This window comes from Tetrao urogallus, assembly GCF_951394365.1.
Source record: "Tetrao urogallus genome assembly, chromosome: Z".
Lineage (NCBI taxonomy): Eukaryota > Metazoa > Chordata > Aves > Galliformes > Phasianidae > Tetrao > Tetrao urogallus.
Window position 1 is genome coordinate 33,813,922 of NC_136816.1, and position 16,317 is coordinate 33,830,238.

Sequence of the window (16,317 nt, forward strand, 5' to 3'; positions counted from 1 at the left end):
ACAGACAAGCACACTGGTTCACCATGGTAGCCTCTACTGATGACAGTGAGGTAGCAGGCAGTCAGTTGTGACATACTTTCGCTATTTCATAATGTGAGTACGAATCCTTTAGCTTGTTAGAAAAGGCTTTCCTGATTAAAATAAACATTGCTTTGAGTTCCTTGTTTATCACAGTGAGCAAAAACAATCCATATAGCTTTTGACGGAATGCCTCTTACAGTGCCCCTGACAAAAGTTTCTGGTTTCCTTGATAGCAGATGTAGGCTCACTATTGACTTTTGTAGTATACTCTTGACCTACTCTAAAAGTCATGTGATCTTAATTCATCATAAGATGAATGTTCTGGGTGGCTTTTTTTGATATATTTTTTTTTCCCACTTAAGTTATTAAATTATGTGTTTCTTAATTCTGTCATTATGTTCTGGAAACAGTTTTATTTCTGAGTACTGGTAAAGCCTTTTTCAAGAAGTGGGTTCACTGGATGCTAGGGAGAAAATTATAACTCGTTCTCCACAGAACGTAGCATTGTTCTACTGGGACTGTTTGCATGCTCTGTCATTCCTCCCCTATGAAGAAAGACTGAAAGACCTGGGTCTGTTCAGCGTGGAGAAGAAAAGTCTGAGCGGTGATCTTATCAATGTTTATAAATATCTGAAGTATGAAAGTCAAATGGATGGGGCCAGGCTCTTTTCAAGGGTGTACAGCAACAGGACAAGGGACAGTGGGCAACAACTGGAACACAGAAAGTTCTACACAGACATGAGGAAAAGCTTCTTTACTGTGAGGATCAGAGAGCACTGGAATAGGCTTTCCAAAGAATCTGTGGTGTCTTCTCCTGTGGAAATATTCAATATCTGCCTCAAGGCTTTCATGCTCAACCTAGTTGTAGGGAGCCTGTTTTAGCAGAGAGGTTAATGTGATTCTATTCTAATGACTACAGTTTGCTCCCTGTATGGTTTTTAAATCTTGGAGTTGTAACACCTCTAATACCTTAGATTTCTTTTCTTGATGTTGTATTTATAATATTCATGATGCCACCACAAAAACAATGAACAGAATTGTGATAAAATTAAAAATCTCTTATCATTTTTAATTTAGTGTTCTTTAATAGTGACTCAAAATATTAATCATCTTGAAGCAGAACAGTGCTTAAAATTTTTTGAATTCAAAGTATTTTTATATATTTCTTGCTACCAACAAAATATAGATTAAATAAGCTATTAGATAGTCTTGAGTGAAAAAGGATAGCTTTTCAGTGGAAGTTAGAATTCTAAAGGCTGTAAAATTGCCTAGGACCTTCCTGCTGACCTGCCAGCTGCTGATGCTCTCTGAGCATACAGGTCTGTGGGAAGCAGTCTGGGTGTGTAAGAAAGTGGGCATGGAGTAAAACCTTTCTCTGGAGTGTAAGAGAATTACAGCCTCAAATACTTTGCTTCCATTTGTTGGGATCTCCCATAATTGAGTTCATCATTTTTAAAGATGTGTAGAGAGATTTAATTTTTAGGTAATGGTGATTCCATGTTACTTTTTGCCTTCGTTATTTTATACCAAATAAAGTACTGCAGACAAGATTTTCTCTTTTACTGCAAGTTGATCTTCTTTTTCCCAAGTGTGCTTAAAAGAAAGAAAGAAAGAAAAAAATAAAATGAATATTTCTGTGTGTCTTCCATTTCCTTATGGTAAAAACAATTATTTTTCTCTTTAAACCAGGAAGAAGATCTCCCTTTCCGAATCAGCTATCTTCAGCCTCTGGCATCGTCACTTACCAAGCCTTGAAAATGCTACATTAAGTCTTTTTGACCAGCTGATATCCCTTCAGATAAATTCTTTGGAAAAAGTGGCTTGTGTCATAAAAGATTCACATCTGGTATGTACAACACCATACTACATTTGATACTGCTCTTTCAGGCTTAATAAGAGGCCATTTTTTAAATATGTCAGCATCTTCGAGAGATGTGGTCTGTGACATGGCGTAAAGCTTCCTTTATCTGTCAATAACTGCATTACTAGAAGCAAATTTTGATTCTTGTCCATTTCAGTAATTTTTTTTTTTTACTGTAGTAGTTTTTGCAACAAACTAACTGAGAGCAAAAAAGAACTTCATTCAGTGATGAAAAACATATAGAGAAATTGAGAATCCAGTTGATGTCAGTACTTAGTACCTGTCTATATTTAAAAATTACAGACTTTTTCCAGGGAGGATTTTTACTTCAATCTCTGTGCCCTTGGGAGTACAACAGTTTAAGCAATTAAATTGCCTGTAGATTACTTCATTGTGGACTGCTTGCTTAGCTACTTAGTTTTGTTTGCAGATCTGAACAAAGCTCTTAATATGAAACATTTTCTAAACTGTAATTAGAGCTAGTTAGTTTGTTTTAAAATGCCATGTTACTCAGTTCACCAAAAATCTAATTTCTTACTGGAAAACATAATAACACAGTGCATCTTCCAAAATAATGAGCCTGGCCTGAGTTGTGTTGTCTGAGCTTTGAGGTGTCCCAGAAGACAACTCTTACATACTAGGCCTGTGTGTTGTTTCTGTATTAAATACACTGTGAGTTGAATACAATGCATGATACCACAGATGGTGGAGAAAAAATAATCTATGTTAAAATATGAAAGAAATATAAAAGGAAACAGAATGTTTTAATTTTTGGTTAATTGTTGTTTGTTAATGATTTTCATTTCATTTTCTTATTTACATTTTTTTCACAAAGTTTCCACAAAGGAATGAAATCTTCTGTACTAGCACAGTTTGACTGTGTGTGTTTGCCTCTGCTCCAGAGGCATTAGGTGGCTTCAAAAGAAAGCATTCAGAAAGAGGAAAGACCAGTGCAGCAGCTTTGAATGCTGGTTTGCAGAGGACATCCTGTGGACAAGGAGTGGAATGAAAGGAAGCATAAAGACTAGTGCAGTTAGATGATACTGCTTTTTGGTGGAAGCTGACAAGAGATAGAATGTATAAGGGAGAGATGGCTGAACAGTTGAAAACTAAGAAGCTTCAAAGATGTAAAGAGGGAAGTGATTGGATCCAGAAATTGTAATCTGAAATTCTAATGATATTCTGTAAAACTAATGCACCGATCTATGAAGATACTTCTCTGTTAGACCAGTCAGCACCTTGAATCCAACAGCCTGCCTAAAAAACAGGAATATTTATTTAGTAGTATGAATTAACATGTTTTGACAGTTGGATTATGGTATTTGTAAGATGCAGCCTCTTTTAACCTCTTTTTTTAATAGATACAGTAATTAAAAAGTGGTAAAGTGAAACACAAATTGATTGATTTTGATGTTTCTTCCATTTGCAATAAAATCTTTTGAATGCAAATAAGCAATTAGTGTTTTGATTAGAGAATATTGTGAGATAGAAAAACCACTAACCCATTTCATAATTGCATTGTCAGAGACATTTACCTAAACAAAATGTTTTGAAACAGCAACCAAGCAATATATAAACTTTATAAGACCTATACTATTCAAATGGTTGTAAACTTTTTTGTACCTTTTTTGAAAGAAACTTGATATGCAGTATTTTTTTATTTTAATTTGAGGATTATTATAGTGTGATGATCCACTAACTTGTGTTTAATGAGGTAAGCCATTAGGCTTGTGTTTTCCTAGACTTAACTGGAATTAATATTAGAATTTGTACATCTGTTTAGAAGCAGCAAAAACAAGAGGTGATTACTACAAATTTTCTTTTAGTCTCTCCAGAATTTGGTGGGTAGGTGTATGTCTTCCTTTCTGAAGCAACACTGAAGTTTGTGTGTTCAAGTTAACAACTAATATTTAGCAGAATCTTGCAGTTTACTAGAAGTGTAAAAATATGTATGTGAAGTGATTTCTAAACTCATTTTTGTAAACAAATATGTCAACAAATCAGTGTTACTTATTGTTTATGTTCGATTCTTAGATAGCCTTCCTGAGTAATTTTATTATGCTCAAAGTCATGTTGCAAGAAAATCCTATCCCAGTACAGCTAATAGAGAGGCTTAGTATTTTCAGCTTTGCCTTTGTAAGTCATTTGTAATTGCTGTGTTTTGTTTTCCCACGTTACCCACTTTCGCAATAGATGAGAAGTATATTGTGCTCTATACTTAAAGCTCTAACTCTGGAGCCTTCCTTGCTGTTGTTGCTCCTATGCCCTTGAACTCTCCTTGTGCTTTGCCTTATCCACAGGTTCTGAGTGTGGCGGGATCCATACTTACCTTTTGTTGGCAGCTGTGCAAATCAAATAAGTATTAAAGAGGGAAAAGGAAAATGGGTAGAGAGAGAAAATGAAAAGCTTGGGTTGTTTTCTTTTTCCTAATTCAGTCCAGCTAAATTAATTAGCTTCCTCATTGGTGCCTGTTTTCAAAACCTGTATCATTATGGTAAACTGTTTGAAGTAGTACCCACTAATTTATTTGTAATTTTGATGAATTCAAGAGGCGTTAAAATAAAATACATATGTATATGTAGAAAGATATTTGTGCTTTCAAAATAACTGTATGCTTCAAAATAAAAGTATGTCAGGCACAATGTATAAGAAAAAAATAAGTGATTCTTCTCATTTGTTTAAATTTTTAAGTTTAAAATTCAGGAATGTTGGTAAATATAAAAATTGGAAGAAAAACATTTTAAATGCAGCAGTGTGTTAGGAAGACAAGAGAACTGGTACTTGTGTTACCACCTCAAATCTTTTACTGTGTAATCTTGGGTACAATTTGTTTCCTCATGCCTACTTGGCTTTGTTACAATAGAGTCTATGATTACTAGTATATTCCTCTATATCCCACGTACATGCATCCTGCAGATGCAAATCCATTTTTCTTATTTCTTCATTCAGTACTGGTTTTGTATCAAATGGGCTGTTCACAATTCTTCTTTCAGCTGATGCAGATAATAAAGTACTGTAGTTTTATAGAACTTGTGTATATAGTATTTCATGTCTTTTCTTATTTTCTTTTAAAAACCACATTATTTTCAAGTGAGGTGGTTTTCTGAAGTGCTCGCACATGCAGTTCCATTTCCCTGTGTTTGGATTTTCTGAATTGTTGTGTTGTATGAAATATGTGTACTTGAAAAGAGGTGGAACAGGCTCCCAGTTGAGATTAGTTTTTCTGCACTTTTTCTGAAAATAAAAAAGCATTGTCACAGATGGGATTATAAAATTATAATAAACTATTATTAGTGCGGAAAAAATAGAAGAAAAAAAAAAAGAAGAAGAGAGATTGTTAAAAACTGGAAGCTCTATGAGAAACCCTCCCAAACTCAAGAATTTCTTCCTGCTGTCTTCTATAGCAAGGCATGCTATACCAAAGGCACAGCTTCAGATTGCCTTGGAGACTGTTATGCTATGATAATATTCTTATTTTGAGTACTTTCAAATAAATTGCACAGAGTGCATTGATCAAAATCTTGTGATATGAGTCTACTTTTCTTTTGCTTTCAAATTCCAGTGATGAAATCCTTTATTTCAGTAGTATTCATGTATAGGAACAGTAGAGGAAACTATTGATAGTGTTTTCTTGTAGTGATTATTGTTGATTGCTGCTGTATGGGTGGAAAATGTGAAAAACTTTTTGTTGTTCCATAGAACACTTTTATTTTGGTCTTCTCCTAAAGAACTGTGGTTTGATCTTAATATGCATGGCTGGTTGATCAATTACCAGTCTTAGGCAACAGTGACTTTGTGTGTTAAAGACAGAATATATGAAAAGGTAGCAGAGAACTAACTGAATTTAACTCACAGGACTGGTAGAACAATGTTTTCACTCCCCACTGTTTCCAGAAAGTGTTAGAAATTGGAAAGGACCTATGGAAGTTGTCTGGTCCAGGTTTTCCTCTAGCACGGTGGAATTTTTGAGTCCAATCTTGTAACCAGCTGCCTGCTGTTTATCCTGTCTAAGCAACCAACCGTAAATACTCTCAAACACTAGGTGGCACACGTTCAATGGGACAATTTAGCTACAGCCGGGTCACAGAAAGAAAGTAAGGTAAAACATGAAAACAAGATGCCTTCTAGTATTTACAGTGTGCTAAGACAGCCATGACAAAAAAGCTGTTCTTTTAAAAGGTCTTCTAAGTAGTTTCTATTAAAGTTTGTCTCTTAATTTCTGAGATTATTATCTCAGATAAAAGTCCTCATTCTGCCTATGTTTAATTAAATAGAAAATTCTTATGAGCTTGAAACAGATGCAGACCAAGTTTGAGATGGTGCTTCAGACACTTAGACCTGTTAACAATAAAGAGGTGTAAATACTGTTCCTTCCACATATTCTAAAATCTATAAAATGCTTTCTGTTAGACATGCATCATTCCAAATTGTTCAGGAATTATGTTCTCATCAGATCTTCCAGTGCTAATTTCAGAAACATGAAACATTTACTTGTTCTTATGTTTTGTTTCGTTTTTAACATAGGCTATGTGTGTAAATAGTTACTTAATCTTGGTGCTATATTTAAATCTTAGAATTTAAGAGCATGAGATTAGAAAGTAGTGTGTTTACAAGAACATGTTTAAAATGACTTTCTTTAAACAGTCTTTTGTGTCATATTACCATGAACACAAAAAGCTTCCCTAATTTAAAAAAAATATATAGAATTTGATATACTGAGATAATAACCTTAACAACTCTGCAATTCACAGAAGAGCATAGTAGCTGAAGAAATGATCTTAGACCAAAATACACCTGGCATTGTTAAAGGCAAGGAAATAAATTTAATTTCTGGAATTTTTTTCTGAAGGTGTACTGAGAACCTCTAAGCATACCTGAAAGGGATTGTCTGTAAGGGGAAGAGGAAAGCTGCTTGTAAACCTGTCTGTGTCTCTTGCCTCCAGCAATTGCACACAAGAGCCTCTTTTGTTTTTTCTACCACTCTTCCTATTTATAGTGCTTGCTGTCATAAACAGTTTGTAGCCCAGGTGTTGTGCTTGTTTGCTGCTCAGCCTGCTTGGTGTCAGTGTGGCTCCCTACCTGTGATTTTGAAGAATCTAATCTTGAGAAAATCTGATAGATTCGATTTGAGATTTACGATTTGTTAATTGCAGCATAATTTTATCCATGAGTTAAGCCATAAAATATGTAGTGACAGTTGTTTGAGTTGCTGCTTCTTAATGACTAATTTCCTTCCATTTGTTTACGAACAGACACAAGCTGCAAGCCACCCTGCGATTTTTAGAATTGTTAACGAAATCTTCAAGTAAGTTTTGAAATTATAGTGGGAAATGTACACCGGGCTTTTTTTTCCCATGAAAATACATAGTATTATAATTTCTGGGTGTCGTATTCTGTAGCTGAGTGCTTCAGGGTACTCCTCTGTGTAATATACTGCAAATAATAGTAAATGTTAAAAGTCCTGAGAACTTTATTTGAAACATAGAATATAATAATTATTGATACAATTGACTACATTGTATTTTACCTTCAGAAGTTCAAAGTGATTTTCCAATTCAGTAGAGACTAATGGTTGAAATACTATTTAGATATGAAAGCTATAAACAATCTGTGATAGCGTGGCTTATGCCAGCATGCACATGCAGTGTAGCTATAATGTTTCTGCTTACCAGCATGGCCTCTTTTTTTATTATGTTATTAATCCTCAGGATTTAGATCAGATATGCTCTTATTTGCACTAAATTACAGACCTGCCTGTTCAGTGAGTTCATGTTTGAATGTGTCATGTTATTTTGAAGCTATATATGTTGTTCACCACATGGGGGCTTCCAATCCTTTGTAGTTTCAGTGGAGTTTTCCCTTTGCTTGTATTTCTTCTTATTTTACCATTCTTTTAAAGACTGTCTGCTGCTATGGTAATCAGCCTGAGATGCATTATTGTTGTATCAAATCTAAGAAGAAAGTCATAATTTTGCTGGAGTGTCTTCAGCCTTCTTGGAGTCCCATTTGTTTCTGTAGTTGTGTTCATTTTTTTTCCTGTGCTATCCCTCCAACTTTTACCAAGTGCTACGTAGGAGTGAACACACTGCTGCAGATGTAGTCACGTCTAGGAATTTAGAAAGCTCTTGAAAAATGACTTGTATTATACTGCTTGGAGATTGTATTATGTACCCACACCTGGAATAAAATTTGTTTTATTGGAAGGTATGGAGGGGAGTGAGGGCCGAGGGCAGAGTGGGGCAGGAGGAGCCCTAAAACTCTTTTAGAAACATGTATCTAAAACTTATATCTCTTTCATTTAATAGCTTTTCCTATTCTTTACCCAACTGTGCTAAATTGTTTTATCTCATAAATATTAACTTGTTTCCCCATTTTCTTCCCCCAAGTAGAAGCACATTTTGTTCTGTACAGCTTTATAGTCCATTCCATACTCTTAGTTTGAGTTTGTGTACTATTTCTTATATTTAAATTGCCCACAGTTTTATGAAATTTCTGAATTACAGTGGTGTGTTCATTGTTCTCATCCTTTTGATCATTATGGAAAAAAATAAACAAATCTAACAAAAAATACCCAACCCTATGAAATCTCAGCGGCAACTTACTTTGAACTTTTTTCCTTGGCTTTCCACATTGTTCAAAGATGAGAATGAAAATTGCTCTTGGCTGCCCATGTACATTTGTCTTCCACTTGTGGACTGGTTGCATTATGCCTTATGCCAGTTAAAGCATTCACCTACCTGAACCACCAGAATAGATTTGATGATTTCACCCATGAAAGCACTTTGGAATGCATCAATCTGTAATGAAATCTGCACTAATTATGGATCTAGTGTGCCTTTGGTACATAGTTATTTCTGTTTGTGCTGATTTACTGATGGCGTTCACTAAGGAGTCACAGTGATTGACTGGCATCTGTATTATTTGATATTAAAATTTGATCTCCTTCTGTGATTTTTAATCTATGGAACTTTTATATTTCTTCTTTTCCCTGACTACATTAAGAGTGCACTATTTAACAACTTGTCAAGACATACATATGTATACTTTATGCTCAAGGTAGAATATTCCAGATTATAATTTCACTCTGACATGGCTGTGAATGCCTTCCATCAAAGCACTTAGATATGTTTAGTTGTAGGTGTGGGAATGTGTGCATTCAGCCAACTGTTCTAATACCAGTTTTACCTAAGAATGTTGTGATAGTCTGATTTTTAATTTTATCCTTTTTCATTTATTGTTAGGGTAAATTATATGCATCTTTTGTATACTGTGTGTACATAATAAATCCAGAGTATTTGTAAATGTTGCATATAATTTATTTTAAAAAAAGAACAAAACCCATTGCAGGGTTAGTACTTCTGACATAATTAATGTGGTGAGCTCAGGCACAGGTTGAAGCTAGAGCATGGAAAGAATGTTCCTTTTTTTCTTCCTTTCATTAACACTGCTACAGTTGGCAGACAAATTATCTAATCTGTCATAATCTAACTTTCCAATCTCAGGAATGTGCTGTTGGAAACTGATGGAGCTCCTGAAGTTATGACCATAATACAAGTATTTATACAGCTCTTCATTCAGGTTCAGCAGAATGAAAACAAGCAGGTTAGTCAAGATCTTCTTAATGTTTCTTTTCAGTGAAAGAATGATAACTGATAAGAATGGTCACTGAATAGTACTGTCCTCCCATGATTGTACATATATGCCAAATTTCAGCTCAGACATTTTTACTTGTAAATAGAAATACAGTATGAAACCAGTATACCAGAGAAATTTACCTGAACTTATCCTGGAATAATTCTACAACCTAAACTATGATTTTCTCAGGGGCAGAGTTAAATTGTTACAGTGTGCTTGTATGTTTTTTTTCATGCATCTCTGACAGAAAAGACAAAAAACTTTGGAGCTTTTCTTTTGCAGTAGCAGAGTTCTTGAGAATAAACAAAACAGATGTAATAAGTCCAACCCTATCTTTGGCCCGCTCTGTTGTCTGCTCTTTGCATCACCATCCAATTTCTGGCCTTCAGTGGTGGCCACTCAGAAAAGTTTCCTCAGTTTAAAGCTTCAAATTCCCCAGCTCAGCATCTTTTCTTTTGCACAGGCTTTTACATTGCTCATACTGAACTGAACTAAGTAGATAATTTTTTGTATGTATGACTTAAACCAACAACAGGTTCAGCTTCTCACTTTTAAAATTTAAAATAGGAGATACAGAAGGATTTTGTTCTGTCTATGGGTAACAAACTTCTTGTTAAGTTTCTTAGATCACGCTGCAACTTCACATGCTAATCATGCCGTCTCCTTTGTTTTCTTTTAACTCCAATGCCTATGTTGTAAGTTTGGAAATTATCATTTAATACTTTTTGTTTTAGACTTAAGGAAATTTTCCATTCCTTAGAGTTTTGCAACTTCTTGGGGAGATGGTAGTTAAGAAAATTCGGGCCTTCGTGTGGGAACATGTGATGTACTGACCTTTAATAACCATCGTGACTGAATCTATCATCTTCTATCTTCAGGCAATAAGAGTTAAGGATGAAACTGCAGCTGTCTTGCTTAATACGTAGGTGCTGTGTATGTTAATTTTATGCCACCCTGGTTGCGTTTGGCAGCAGCACATTGTGTAGCCTCAGGCTTGGGTGACTGGGTGAAGAAAACAAGTAAAGATCCCACACCCACCAGACACCCAAGGGCTAATCTTGTTGTGCAGGTGATGTGTTTGCTTCATGGTGAAAAGTCCTTCATCTACTGACATTACAGTGTGGGTTATTGCCTGTTTCTCTGAAAGTGGTCTTAAATGTTTTCCCTATTTGAATCTTATACAGCTTAATTTATGAGGGTTTAGTTAAGATGCTTTCTTCAGTATTACGATTTAAAAATCCCTTGTTTCACGTAAAGTAAACTTATAGTTGGCACGAAAATATGCTAGCAGATTACTTCCTAAACTTGATTTAAATCAGTCTGTATTTTTTTTCTTACTAATATTATGTGTATACATAAGGCACCCATCTTTGTCCATCCTCTTTTCTGGATCTCTGTCAATGACATAATTTCCTCCCTTACTTTTCTTTGGAGAGTGGTAAAACTGTTAATGACAGAGAATGAAGAAGACTGTGGCTAGGTCATCTGAAGTCCTAAGCATTTTGAGTAGAATTAATTGAAAAAAGGCTACATGAATAGAATTGTGCAAAAAGAATGCTTTGAAGAACCAAGTCATGTCTGACAGCTGCACAGGTTTAGAAGATAGCAGGAGAATGATCCCCTTTTCCTACGTGGCACTGTCAGAACTTGCTGGTTTTTCTAAAAACTTTGTAGACTGTACTGGGATCCACTGTTGGGATGATCCTCTTCGTGCTTTGTAGAAGCAGATTTCCTTCAAGTTTGTGATGGTAGCAAAGGCTGGCTTAAAGATTTTGGGTCAGGTTAGTTATAAATTTATGAACTTAAAGCTCATGTTTTTATTTAATGGAAATGTTTTTTTTCCAGGGTTGTTTTGCATTAGGGCTGTAAGTGGTTTTCACCTCAGAATGTTGTTTTAGGTAGCTAGATAAAAATCTTATGACAGTCTTCAACTTTTATCTCCAGTTTTACATCATGGCAGTTGGTATAATCAGCCACTTCCAAACAAGTTTGGGATGTTAGTTAGGGCAGTATGGTTTGATTGTGTTTGGACTTGATGATTTTGAAGGTCTTTTCCAACCTGAGCGATTCTATGATTTTATGATTCTAAGTTCTGTCCCTTGGTACCTTGTTCAGCAATTTGTGATGGTTGATGCAAGAAAAGATCTACCTAAACTACTGTGTATGTATTATAGGAAGCAAAAATGTTTTTCTTTGCTTAAGCCATATACTGAAACTGATTTTCACATCCTTTACAGTACTTTCATAAGTTTCATATGCAACTTATGCTGTGAGTTGTCTTGGCTACTAATAACTGTGTCAAGGGTTGCTTTTTCAAGGGGATTTTTGATTCAAGCTAATTGACTGCATGCATACTTTAATATAGGGATTATTATTTTCTAATTAACCTAGTTCCACCTGATAAGTAGACTTCTAGCCTTACCATGTTGGTGATACACTGGCTAGGATTACTGTGTATATTACTGTGCTATAATTTCAATTAATTATTGTTTACAGAACAAAAAAATGAGTAGAGAGGGAATGTGTCATTCTATTTATTTATAAGCTACATACAAGTATTTCACACATCAAGTATGTTTACCCAAACTGAAAGTGGTCTTCCTTGGGTTTAGAAGGATGTCACATTCTATGGTCCATATTCCTACTCTGTGTTTCAAGAGTTGATCTGTTTTACTGGCTATTCTCTTACTCCAAAAGGAAGGATACAGTTCTAAGGTATGGACACTTGAATCACGAACTAGCTGGAAGGGATCTCTAGAAGTCATCTGGACCCAAGCCCTTCCAAGCCCTTTGTTCATACAGGGCCACCTACAGCAGGTCTGCACAAGACCATGTCCAAACTGCTTATAATATCTCCAAGGACCTTTGTAGTGAAAAGAGTTTCTTAATGTTCAGATAAACCCATTTGTGTTCCAGTTTGTGCCCATTGCCTCTTATCCTGTCACTTCTTTGCACCCTCCTGTCAGGTGTTTGTAGACACTGATAAAGTTGAATCTGAGCCAGCAGTGTGTCCTGGCAGCTTAAAGGGCAACTGTACCCTGGCATGCAGCAGGCCCAGCATTGCCAGTGGTTGAGGAGGAGAGATTGTCCCTCTCTGCTGTGCTTTGTGGCCTCACCTCCAGCACTGGGTGCAGCTTTGGGTGTCACATCAGAAAGGGGACATAAAACTGTACAGACGGTCCAAAGGAGGACTGTGAAGATGGTGAAGAGTCTGAGGGCAAGGTGTGTGAGGAGCGGCTGAGGCCTCTGGGTGCGTTCAGCCCAGAGCAGGGCAGGCTGAGGGGAGGCCTGATGGCGGCTGCTGCTCCTCACAGGGAGCGGAGGGGCAGCGCTGATCTCTGCTCTGTGTGACAGCGGCAGGGCCGAGGGAACAGCATGGAGCTGTGTGAGGGGAGGGCAGCTGGGGGTTGGGGACAGTTGTGCACCACAGGGCGGTGGGCATGGGACAGGCTGCCCAGGGCTGTGGGCACGGCCCCAGGTTGTCAGAGTTCAAGAAACATTTGAACACCTCTTTTAGATATATTGTTTGAATGTTGGGTGGTGCTGTGTGAAACCAGAAGTCGAACTTGATGATCCTTGTGGGTCCCTTCCAACTCAATATATTTTTATGATTGTAAGATCCCTTGAGCGTTCTGCAGGATAATCAGTCTCCTCCAATCCTTGATCATCCTGGTGGTCTTACACTGTTCCAGTATCTCCAGGTCTCTTGTACTGTGGGGCCCAGTACTGGACACTGTGCTCCAGGTGCAGCTTCAGCAGTGCTAAGTGTGAGGATTATCTCTCTTGGCCTGCTGGCAATACTTTGCCTAGTGCAGCCAAGAATAACGTTACCCTTCTTAGTGATGAGGACACCCAGTCAACTCATGTTCAACTCGGTGTTCCCTGGAACCGTGGGTCCTTCTTTGTAGAGCTGCTTTCTATCTGGGTGGCCCCCAGCATGTCCTGGTGCCTCAGATTGTTCCTCTCTAAGTTGACAGGACTTTGCACTTTTCCTTGATGAACTTCTCGTGGTTCCTGTTCTCCAGCCTCTGGATGGCAGCATGACCCCCTGATGTATCCATGACTACTCCCACTTTTGTGTCATCAAATAAACCTGCTGTTGCACACTGCCCCATCATTCAGATTGTTAATGAAGGTGTTAAACTGGATCAAACCTAGTACAGACCCCTAGGGTACACTGCTGGTTTTGGTCTCCAGCTTGATATGACAGTCATTATGACCCTCTAGGCCTGGATGTTCAGCCAGGTTTCAATCCACCTCAAATGGAGTTCATACTGTACTTGCACATTCATGCTGTACCTTGGACATGCCTGTATTAGATGTTTACAGAACAAAAAGATTAAGGGTATGCTGCTGTTAATCTAACGATTACACAAGCAGCTATGTGCTCATCATCTGAATTGCAAACACTCAGATAAATAGAGGACTGGTTTGTTATCTGCGATGACCCTACCTTGTGCTGAGTCGCATCCTAAGAATTTTGCTTTTCCATTTTTAAACAAGCAATAATCTACATTACACTCATATGTTGCTGATATTACTAATTCTTAGTTTGATGTGGTCCGTGAGCCTGTTTACAGCCGAAAATGAAATTGAACTATCATCTATTTTTGCCTTTGTGTATTAAGAATGAGGACATTCATGATTGCAGGAAAAAGCCTATTAATGTGATTAGGTTATATCTTAATATCTTAGTATTAAAGTATAATTTTATTCACAGTTTTAAGTCATTTTTAATGCACGTATTTAAAAAAAAAATCTATAAGCAATCCATAAATAATTTTTAACAGTTTTTCATAGGTATCTCCCTTTCTTTGTATATATCTTAAAATTAAGTGTAGAATTACTTCTGTTCTCTTGCTTCAGACTGTGTTGCTGGTTACTGTGTTAGATGAGATTGTTTGCTATGGGCTTGTTTTGAAATCTGACCAGAAAGCTCTTAAAATAATAATTTTTTATCCTAGCATAAATTTCCTCTGAAGGCCTACTTCCCTCACCATCACCAGCCTCTTGTAATAGCTTTACTAAGACGCCCTTTTGGTAAGTTTCTTCAGGACACATTTGCAGCATTGTCTAACTTGCATTGTCTTTATATGTGTTAAATAACTTTAAAAAGGACTAAGACTGAATTTTGCCACTTCCTAAACTGGGTGTTTTAGTGTAGCAACTTAAATTATGTTATTTTATTGCATTTTTTAATAGGAACATCTAATTATTACATGACTATAACACAGATATAGCTTTAAAGAAAACTATAAGACAGAAAAACAAAGACAGCATGCATTACTTTTTGTATTAACTATGACATTAGGAATTAAGATAAGATATGAAAGAGTCAAGGCATACTAAATCATTAATTGTGATTATATGCCATATATGTACAAAAATTCTCTATTGCTTTGTTGTTTGTCTCCGAATAGGAGAAGCTTAAGTTCTGCTGTTTAAGTTCTGCAAACTTAACTTTCTCTTTTTTTTTTTTTTAGATTTTCTATATAGATAATCACAAAAATACTGCTCAGTGTTGAGCAGTTTTTCATGAGCAATAACTTCTGCTCCACTCACAGTCTGTTAATATTGAGGTAGAATTTACACAAGCATACATCAGCCTTATTCAAAGAGTATCTCTAACTGTAATTTCTCACATGGCTCTGTCAATTGTTCTAAGAATCACAGTTCTTAGTTCTTTCAATAGTTATTGAAAACTGGAAAATTTTAAGAGGAAATTTGAATTCCTTGATGATAATTGAATCAAAATAAAGCCAAAAGCTTTATTATATTATTTATATATATTATATATTATTTATATATATTATATATTACATATTACATATTATATATTATATATTACATATTACATATTATATATTATGTATTATGTATTATATATTATACTATAATAAAAATATATATATATTTATATATATTAGTGTGTTCAATTTTATTGTTCTTTTCTAGTTGGACAGCAACTTTTCAACATAAAAAGTGAAAAGCCATCTTCTAAGACTTTTATTTTCATTCTTCCTCCTCAGAATTGCCATCTACACGCTGGCTGCAGCATTTGAAACATATTTCAGATATGCTCAAGTCTATAGTAGAAGATACAAACATTAGGTAAGCAGTATTTCTAGCTTTTTGTCATTTGAATGTGTTACATTTTGTGAAAAGTCATGTCATCTGATGTCATCTGAGAAGACCACATCTCATCAAGTCTATATTCTTCTGCTAAATTTAGCTTTGTTGTAAAGTCTAGCTCTTATGTTACTTACTGAACAAGAACTTTGTAGCATCTATGCAACTGGGCAATATGCCCCTGAGTAAAAAAAAAAACAAAACCTTTTTCCTTAAATTTCTGCAAACAGCTAGCTGTAACAGAAATACTTACCTACCTACTCTGCCACTTCTCCCATTAAACTTTAAAACTGATTCAGGATTGCATTTCAATTCTGTTTAACCAGAACTTTGAAAAGCCATTTTCATGTCCAGAGTGGGTCCAATGCAAAGTTATCAACCAGAACTTTTCCTTAGTAATGCCATTACCTGTTCTTTGTCTGTAGGATGCAGTATCCTAAAGACACTTAAAATGAGCCAGTTTGGGCTCATTAAAACATCACAAGTAAAGTCCTGAAGAAGTACTGTGAGAATATGCATGGAAAGGATCATCAGGTGGAAAGACAGAGGCCATATTATGAGCTGGAGGAGAGGGAGATGAGAATATTGGTTGGAAAGCTGATATGATATTTCCCCTTTTTTTTTTTTTAGTGTAACAGGAAAATATTTCCACTGAAAAAGCAGCTAATTTT

General features: G+C 36.0%; 1 protein-coding gene across 1 annotated transcript in view; it reads left to right on the forward strand.

Annotated features, from left to right (window-relative positions):
• FANCC (FA complementation group C) overlaps window positions 1–16,317 on the forward strand; it is a gene marked incomplete at both ends in the record, with an annotated part of 65,707 nt that overhangs the window by 41,658 nt on the left and 7,732 nt on the right. Inside the window, 5 exons of the mRNA XM_079548385.1 lie at window positions 1,711–1,867; window positions 7,135–7,187; window positions 9,385–9,484; window positions 14,482–14,557; window positions 15,547–15,628. Of these exons, the coding sequence (XP_079404511.1) occupies window positions 1,711–1,867; window positions 7,135–7,187; window positions 9,385–9,484; window positions 14,482–14,557; window positions 15,547–15,628 (468 nt within the window). The remainder of the gene's footprint in view (window positions 1–1,710; window positions 1,868–7,134; window positions 7,188–9,384; window positions 9,485–14,481; window positions 14,558–15,546; window positions 15,629–16,317) is intronic.